The 9,928-nt window shown below is 41.6% G+C and overlaps 1 protein-coding gene across 1 annotated transcript in view; it reads right to left on the reverse strand.

Moving 5' to 3' along the window:
• Positions 1-5,620: 5,620 nt before the first annotated feature.
• Positions 5,621-9,928, reverse strand: part of PRKD3 (protein kinase D3) — a 62,691-nt gene continuing 58,383 nt past the window's right edge. The window contains exons 16-18 of the mRNA XM_015408454.1: positions 8,730-8,997; positions 7,357-7,442; positions 5,621-5,794 (exon numbers count right to left, since the gene is read on the reverse strand). Coding sequence (XP_015263940.1) covers positions 5,621-5,794; positions 7,357-7,442; positions 8,730-8,997 — 528 coding nt within the window. The remainder of the gene's footprint in view (positions 5,795-7,356; positions 7,443-8,729; positions 8,998-9,928) is intronic.

Below are 9,928 nucleotides of genomic sequence, written 5' to 3' on the forward strand. Positions count from 1 at the left end.
TCCAGTTATTTCACATGTTCAGCCACAACACAGGTTTGTAGTCCTACTCTATTGGTCCACAGCATTGCTTTTCAGAAGTCTGGAATTCATTTTTAAGCATATCTCTTACTGTGCCCTCTTAGCTCGCTGCTCTTTTAATATGGTGACTTCGTACTAAAAGTGATCTTAAGTATAATTGGAAGCAATCTGGTTTGCATCGTGTTGTTACAGAAGGTTTTTAGAATAACATTAGGAGAAAACAATGGAACACCCACTTTCATTTCTAGTGCAGCAAGTCTCTCTCTGGAAATCCAATAGTAAAGTGCAGGTTTATCAATGCTCAAACAGCCATTTTCAATGTTCAGACCCATCCAGTGAATGCAGAATAGCCCCAATGATGTATCCAAAAACAAACTTTCAGCCTGATTAGAAGTAGTTTCAGACAGCAGCTTCCAAACATTTTACCCAACCCATCACACTGAATCCTAAGCCTTACTTATCATCCCCATCCTTGCAGTAGAGATTTCTTTTCACTGAGAACACATACTGTGAGAAAATTCGAACAGTAGATAAATGTGCATTTTTTCATTAAGGAATAGAAAAATCAAAGGTTTTCTGGTTTAAAATCTGAATGTATCTCTGTTAAACTTACTAATATCTACTGGCTATTTAATGGGCCAACCACAAGAATAAACACTGGGAAATTATGATTCTACCATTTTGAAAGCTTTTTCCATCTTGACTCATCTCTTGTGCTTTTCCAAGTAGCTAAAATATTCTAGAAGGGTTTTTTTTCCTGATAGAGTTCCTTGAAATAAATTTCAAATTCAAGATGGTACACACTGAATTCTTACAATCCAGCCACACAAGGAGAAGAGTAGCCCTGCTTTTCTCTACCGTGAGGCATCTCAAAGCACCTTACAATCATATTCCCTTCCTCTCCCCACAACAGACACCTTGTGAGGTAGGTGGGGCTGAGAGAGTTCTGAGAGAACTATAACTAGTACAAGGTCACTCAACAGGCTTCATCTAGAGGAGTGGGGGATCAAAGCCAGTTCTCCAGATTAGAGTCCACCGCTCTTAACCACTATACCGTGCTTGTTCTCATTGAGGATAATAGCCAAAAAACAAGTAAAAGGCTAATGATTACAATCCATAAGCATGTTTGCCAGAGCACTTAGGCCCAATTTACAAATGATCACAGTGACAAACTTGCTGTCATGAATTTGTTCCCCAGTGATCAGCTCCCATGGTACAGCTGTAATATCAAAAACTACCAATCATGTGGATCACCCTATTCACTTAAGTAGCACTTTTACACATAATGTGAGATGGGAGCTGACCACAAGGACAATTGTTTTATGACACCACAGAAGTAATACGCAAACTGACCCCAACTCATCTATGCAAATCATACTTGGTATGGCGTGTTTACAATCAACTAAACAAAAATCACTAAGGATTGCAGACACAGACCTCGCTTTGTCTGCTAAGCAGGAGTACCTGGAATTATACCAGTATTTCCTATGGGCCATATAAATATGACCTATACACTGAACCAAGTGCAGGGAACACACTGACAAGCGAATTATTCGAACAGTGCTATAATATAGAACCATCCATCAGACCACGCAACCCTGACCATACCATGTCTGAAGCAGAAAGCAGTTTATTGCATAGATTTGAAGGATGATAGGACTTGGGGTGAATTTACACATGCAGTCATTTGGTGGAATATGTGCCCAATCCAATATGTGAAAGCCAAAATGATCACTCACCACAGACCAAACTTTCTTCTTCTCTGCAGTGACAGTTTCCAGGTTCATCTGCAAGTCATCTAGTGATGGACAAGCATGTATGAAACCAGCCACTATATATTATATTCAAATAGTCCAGCTCAGGTAGTTTTGATGATAAAACTGTGACTATGCAATTCCAAATGGTTCTGCAATCTTTACTCTAGTACAATCTCAGGTATCTGAAATTAGGAGTTCATACATCACCCCTGTAACTGAATCTGAACATCAGAGAAATGCTACCACTAAAACTGAAAAATATATACATCTAGCAAACCCCTATGCCATAAACAAAGAAGGATGAAATGTGTTTCAAAATAAATTACTGTGCAAGATCTCTCTGAAGCTAGCGCCATGTCAGAACTCTGTATTACTTTTCTGTGGCTTATACTCCCTGGTTTTGTATGTTGTGTTATGTAATGTATGGATTGTAACATATGAAAGAAGGTTATGTTGTGTTCTGTTATGTATTGTATGGATTGTAACATATAAAAGAACAAAAATAAATTAAATTGGAAAAAAGAACTCTGTATTACTTCAGTTCACTTTGCCCTTCTTGTGGCCGCCAGTCTTTTGGAGGAAGGTAACAAAAAGCATCTCTGTACTGAGACTCTACAGAGTATCCCCAACACATCTACTGCTGAGATCCTACACAGCATCTACAGCTAAAAGAACAAGTAAAACAAGGAGATGGAGAAGTGGCCAAAACATTCTCTTTTTGAATGGAATAGAAAAATTGCTTCACAGTAACCAGATTTTAATACAATAAGCTATTAAAGGTCATGACACAGAAAATCCACATGCATGGATAGATGTAAGTTGGCCACACAACTGAAGCTCTTCTTGCAGTTTGCTGCAGATCCAAAAGCAGCTTGACTGTTCTGGACAAACGACTCACAGTATTACAGAGAGCCCCAGATGCATCCCGGTGTTCTCTGGCACATGCACAGAGAACACAGCTTCTTTGAAATTATCAGTCACTTCCACAGAAAGACAAGCTTTATAACCACAGCCAGCCAATTAACTTGTCCTGGATACTAATCTATCATAATACAAGAGTTGAGGGGAGAGGAGAAAGATGAAGCCAAATTTTTCTTTTACATGTATAAATCTCAATGATTTAGAGTATCTTATACTTAAATGCTAATTTCTTACTGGGATGAGAGAGGTCCACTTAGTTTCTGTCCTGTTTTTTTACATGTTTACACACTAAAGCAGCTTAGTGCTAGGTGAGATGTTTACTCACAAACAGACTGCTTAACTGGAAGGAAAGACTTCAGCCAAGCCGCTTTCCCTGTCTGTGGATCTTCTAGAAGAAAGGCAGTTGCATCAAAGGCAAGTTGTTTCTCAAAAAAAAAAAAACAATACACAAAACTAGATTGTGTGAGAAACCACTGTGGTGCTTCATTCCATAAGCTTAAAATTTAAACACAGCAAAAGAGGGGGGAAATGCCACTTTAACAAAATAGAAAGCAACATTTAAATGAGTGCCTTTGGTTCCATGAGCCCAGATACTGTACTATGACGTCTGAGTTAAATGGATTAACTGAAAACTAAAAAATAAAATAGCATTCCTAATTGTATGGTTTCGATAACCCAGACCTAAAATGAACAATGAGAGGTATCCTTTCGTAAAGGTACCCAAAATCTTTATAACTTCCCATAAACCTTTTCTGAATGGAAAGCTAAACTACAAAAGGTCATAGGCATGTACTGTATGCTACTTGGCTTAAAGGACAAATGTATATGAAGAAGAATTGCACACCCAGATGGAACTTCAATTGATTGTGTCTGAGGCAGCAACTCCCACTGAAGATGAAAAGGGCTATTTCAAACTGAACAGCAACTTCTGTCTAGCAGTAGGAAAAGCAGGTTGCTTACCAGTAACTGGTGATCTTCGAGTAGTCATCTGTGCATTCACACCCATGGGATCTAGTGCGCACGCGCTGGATTGATCGGTGCTGTAGCAAGCTCTTTTAACAGATTTTCGCGGCCAGTCCCTCGGGCATGCGCAGGAACCCCACCGCGCATGCCCAGAGGGGTGGGCACGGACATCCCACCAGTTCCTTCAAAGTACCGCCGCAAATCAACCCCTATTAAAAATGTAGAAGCTGACAGCAGCGGGGAAGGAGGGCAGGTGGTGTGAATGCACAGATGACCACTCGAAGATCACCAGTTACTGGTAAGCAACCTGCTTATCTTCGACGTGGTCTCTGTGCTTCACACCCATGGGAGATTAGCGAGCAGTAGCCTACCTGGAGGAAGGTGCTGGCAGGTCTTTTACTGCGTAGCCGAAGACAGAATGTGACGTCCCATGTTGGTATTGGTGTTGTTACGGATGTCTAGGGCGTAGTGCCTAATGAAGGTGTTAGGCGTGGCCCACGTAACGGCTTTGCAAATAAACTCTTAACGATGAATGGGAAGGTCCCGAGTCAGCTAAGGAGAGGAGGAATCGGAAAACTCTTTCGAGACCCACTGAGGTGGCTCGAGGGGCGTCATCACCTAGGGAAGAACAGAACCTTCTCCACTTATAATCGTAGGACCTCCGAGTAGTAGGCTTCCTGGAATTCAAAAGGACGTTCACTACTCGGGAGGAGAAGCCGGTGATGTTATCAGCCATGCCGTCAGTTTCAACTGTGGGAGAACTAGAGGAAGGTCACAGGGAGCGACTAGAGGTTTGACAGGAGGGTAGAGGTGTAACAAACCTTTTAAAAATCGTTTGGAAATCGGATGAGAAAACAAAGTAAGAGAAAGTTTGGAAATAATTCCTAAGAGCTGAGAGGTGAGCTAACAGTGAACCGATCAGACCGACGAAGAAGAGGTCTACTCAACGCGGCAGTAAGAAAGGAACTGGCGGGATGTCCGTGCCCACCCCTCTGGGCATGTGCAGTGGGGTTCCTGCGCATGCCTGAGGGACTGAGCACGAAAATCCGTTAAAAGAGCTTGCTACAGCACCACTCAACCCAGCGCGTGCGCACTAGATCCCATGGGTGTGAAGCCCAGAGACCACGTCGAAGATCTGGTGTACTATAAACAGCAAATCCCCCTCTTGCTACTGTATGTAAAACAGAATCTTTGGAACATCCCATTAGGTAGATGAAGGTCCAAATCCTTGATACATCCAAGTCACAGTAATATCTGCCTGCCGTCTGTTGTGGATTATTACTCTCCTAATACAACCAAAAGGGCTAAGTAATTTGTCAGTATTCATTATGAATGTAAAGTACTTTTACTCCATTGTATTTTCATAACCAAGACACTGCTCCAATCACACTGAAGAGCCTAAGAATCACATCTTGAACTGCCTCAATGTCATCTGTCCTCTTTACCTTTATTGCTTTGCCAAGTCATACCTGCTAAATAAATACCACTCTATGGGCCTTAAAATCAAGCTTTTGTATAGTTATCTAGTCATGGTATATAGTTCAGATTCTTTTTTTATAGCTTCCTAAAAGATGCATCTAAATACCAAAAATAGAATTCTATGGCTTAACAGGTAGAGACTAGAAAACCCATTACAAATTGTTTTGTTATTGTGTAAACTACAAAATTGGAAAATTTGCACACTGCACCGAGTCTCTGTGCACTTCATCTGTCAGTTACATCACTGTGATGTACAGGTAAGGCAATTTTACATAAACTTCTTCATGGCTTTTAACCCAGTGCTGGATCACATTCATCGTCATAGACACCAGAGATGGAGACTTTCCAGATCATATAGTCCATCCACAAATCGATGCAGGATCCTCCACTGCTTTGTAGATTGAATCACCTGAACAGTGAAAAGCAATGCTTGCTCCAGCAAAATATCAGTACAAATGTAACAAGTGCCTTTCTCCAGAGAATTATGGGTCTTCCTCCATATCATCTGGATTGGGGGCCATAATGAAATGTTTGGGGTATTCAAGATTGTGTTCATAAGCATGTTCTTCCCAGCGAGCATCATCACTCTCGTGGGTAATATAGCGCTCTCCAATCCGAGTTTCGAACTCTCGAAGGTCAAGCCAAGTTTGATAATCCTGAAGGGGGGGAAGGTTTAGATTGTGATTTGAAAAATACAATAGTGAGGGGAGCACATTTATTGAAGAAGGGAATGGCCTCTAAACACAATGAGTTTCTTAACAGCACTAAATTCTTAAGATGAGTAAAGTTCTTAAGATGAGTAAAGTCAAGACATTGCCAAGGAGCTTTCCTACAGCCTCTTCTACAAGCATAGACACATTTCCAGAACAGAAGACATTAGCAAAGCATGGCACGAGCATTAACAGAAGAACTGAATGAGAAGCCAGACTCTACCCATTACAACACCCCCACAGGCTTCACCCAGCACAGTCTTGCAAGAAGCAAGCAAGCCAAAACCTCTAGAAAGAAATTAGCCTTTGGGATACAAAACAGACTAGGCCTCAAAGAACAGACCACTACCAGAGCTGGGGCATCCCAGCTGATCAGATTCCCAGATCATCAGCTGAAAAGTGGGGAACACTCTTGCAGATTTTTATATGTTGCTCCCAAAGATGTAGAATCATTTGCTGCTCCTAGTTAGGACAATGCTGATTCAGGAAACATGACTGACTCTGAATGCACTTATTTAATCTTCTGCGATGTCGTAATGTAGCCAAATCTGGCTAACCATTCTCTAACTACAACTGATTCTCTCCTGCAAGTGCCCCAAGCCAGCAGTTTTAAATAACTCTCCCATACTCAAGCTAAACTCTAAAACCAGGGGTGGGGGGTGGGAGAGAGTCTTGGATATTTTTTCCAGGGAAGGATGAGAGTGGGCATCCCTCCCTCCTATTTGCCAGTCTTCCCTCTGAAGTACCTTTCCCCACCAACTGATTTTTTTTCTCAACCAATGTGGACTAGCAACATGTGTCCACTGATACCACATCTGGCTCTACCTTGTCATCAATGCTGAGGGCTGGATGCATGGTACAGAAGCCACTGCTAGCATGTTATGTGTATCAGAGGTCTAAAAGTGCTAGATACAAGCCAAGTAGCTCCTTGGAGGCCAACAAGATTTTCAGGGGAGAAGCTCTTGAGAGTCAAAGCTCCCTTCATCATATCTTTGACGAAGGGAGCTTTGACTTCTTGAAATCTTATACCCCCAAAATCTTGTTGGTCTCTAAGGCATTACTTGACTTGTATCTAGCTGTTCTACAGCAGACCAACACAGCTACCCTCTGAAACTAGCTTTAAGATGTTATCACAGGGCCAGAGTCAGAATTCCTGGTTAGTAGAGAAGATCTGAATTCCGGATGAAAGGAAAAATCTAGAGCAGCAAGGAAGTGGAGAATACGTAGGTACTTAAGATTTGTAAGCAAGGCTCTCCCGGGAGTCTAAGCAGGTCACAGAAAATTGTCTAATACATCACTTCGAACAATCCATGAGCCCAAACTAAAGCCCCTACATTATTCCCAGAAAGGCAGAGGCAGAAAAGATAAGTATTCTACAGCATTAGGCAGCTATACTCAAATAAAAATAGTAACATTGTACTAAAAAACATATTTTGTAAAGCCTTGGATGTTCGTTCAGATTATGATTCATGTAACTGGATAGGGTAAAATCTACATATCAGGTATACCTGTAACCAAGGATGACTAAGAGATTTGTCAACACTGAAACGTTTTCTCATCTTCACTTGAAGCAAATTGTTTATTAAATCAATAGCTGGAGGAGGAAGCAAGCAAAAAAATAATCAGTATAAACATTTGATTTCTTGCCAGTTGCCCTCAATAATAGTTCTGAAGGGAAAATTGCATAGATCAAAGCAAGAGACTTAAACAAAACATCCAGGAGACAAAAGGAAAGCTTTAAAAGACTGTGCATATGTGCAAACACACCGTGATGGTGTTTCTTCTCCCTCTGAAATCAAGAACCAAAATGCCATTGCTAGTAACTGGATTTAATGGCAACCTATACTGAAATTCTGTAATTTTAATTAGTAATATATCCTATTGAATTTAGCAAGGCATACTTTGAGTGATCACACATAGGATATTCTCAAAACAATATAGTTTAATAGGTAAAGGTAAAGGTATCCCTTGCTCGAAAGCCAGTCGAATCCGACTCTAGGGTTGTGGTGCTCATCTCCATTTCCAAGCTGAAGAGCCAGTGCTGTCCGAAGATGTTTCCGTGGTCATGTGGCCGGCATGACTCAACGCCAAGGCGCACGGAACACTGTTACCTTCCCACCAAAGCGGTACCTATTTATCTACTTGCAATTTCTTGCTTTCGAACAGCTAGGTTGGCAGGAGCTGGAACCAGAGATGGGAGCTCACCCCGTCATGCGGCACCCGGGTCTCAAACTGCTGAACTACCAATCTTCCGGCCTGCAGTTCAGTGTCTTAACCACTTGAGCCACCACAGCTCCATATAGTTTAATACCTACAATTAAAAGAGTTTTCTGTATTCTCTTTAGAATGGATTATTACATCTGAAAGTTTACATTCAGAGGAAAGGTATATTGTTAAATGAAATAATGACAGCTAGTGTAGTGTAGTGCAGTGTAGTGGTTGGATTGTTTCACTACAGTTTGGGAAACCCAGGTTCCACTCCCCACTCTGCCTTGGAAGTTTGCTGGGTGCTCTGGGACCCGTTACATACTTTAAAGCTAATCTACCTCACAGGATTGCTGTGAGGATAAAATGGTGGAGAGGACAACAATGTAAGCTGCTTTGGGTCCCCACTGGGTAGAAAGGCAGGGTATAAATGAAGTAAATAAATAAAATAATGAACTGCAAATTGTCTGAATTTAGGTCCTGGTTCTTCTGGAGATTGCTTTATATACAGGCCCACTGTGCCACTGCCTTTCCCCCTGTCACTTAATTACTGCTGTTCATAGTTCCAGACATCATAAATGCAGTGAGCTAGCATCTTAGGGACCAAGTATGAGTATACAGAAGTTACTATGAACCAATATATTGCATCCCCCCAAAAAATTCTGATTACATTTACCTTCGCTAGATATTTCCTTCCAGGGATTTGGTGGATACATAAATGCTGCATTTTGGATCTGATCATTTATGTCTTCATCCTCATTAAACGGGAATGTACCACTAAGGCTCACATAGATGATGACCCCCACTGACCACATATCCAGAGATCTATTGTAGCCCTTACTCCTAAGCACCTCGGGGGCAAGATAAGCTGGGGTTCCCACCACAGACCTCCTGAAAGACTTCTCACCAATAATGCGTGCAAAACCAAAATCACATAGCTTCACCTGCAAAGCAAATACACACCTTCATTAAATTATCACACACTGAACACACAAACAAGTCTGTCCATAAAAGGTACAAATCCATGATGGCCAATGTTATTTAACATTCAGGTTTGGAGTGGTGGCTTTTGTGCTATTTTCATAGAATCATAGAATGTTATTGCAGCTCATCTAAGTCCAACCTCCTGCACTCTGCAGGAGCATAGCTGAAAGATAGCCCTACAACATACCCGAAAGATGGTCATCCAGCCTCCACTTGAAAACGTCCAGCGAAAGAGCATCCACCACCTCCCGAGGCAGACTGTTCCACTGCTCAACCACTCTTACAGTTAGGACGTTTCTCCTGATATTTAGCCGGTAATGACTCCCTTGTAATTTCCACCCATTAGATCTAGTCTTGCAATCCGGAGCAAGAGAGAATAGATCTGCTCCATCTTCTACATGACAGCCCTTCAAATACTTGAAGACTGCAATCATGTCCCCTCTTTCTCTTTCCCAGGATAAACATACCCAATTCTTTCAGCCTTTCCTCATAAGACTTGGATTCCAACCCTCTCACCATCCTGGTTGCCTTCTTCTGGACCCGCTCGAGCTTGTCAACATCCTTCCTAAAATGTGGTGTCCAAAACTGGACATACTCCAGGTGAGGCCTGACCATAGCAGAATAGTGCGGAACTACCACCTCACTTGATCTGGACACAATGCTTCTGTTAATGCATCCTAAGATTGCATTAGCTTTCTTCACAGAACTTATCTCTACTGAAATTCATTTTATTTGTCTCAGCCCACTGTTCCAGCCTATCTAGATCATTTTAAATCCTGACTCAGTCTTCTTCAGAATTAGCAATCCCACCTAGCTTTGTGTCATCTGCAAATTTGATAAGCATCCCCTCTATGTCTTCCTCCAGGTCATTATAAAAACATTGAACAACAC

The sequence above is a fragment of the Gekko japonicus genome, unplaced genomic scaffold (assembly GCF_001447785.1).
Source record: "Gekko japonicus isolate JY-2015 unplaced genomic scaffold, Gekko_japonicus_V1.1 scaffold897, whole genome shotgun sequence".
In the NCBI taxonomy this organism is placed as follows: Eukaryota; Metazoa; Chordata; class Lepidosauria; order Squamata; family Gekkonidae; genus Gekko; species Gekko japonicus.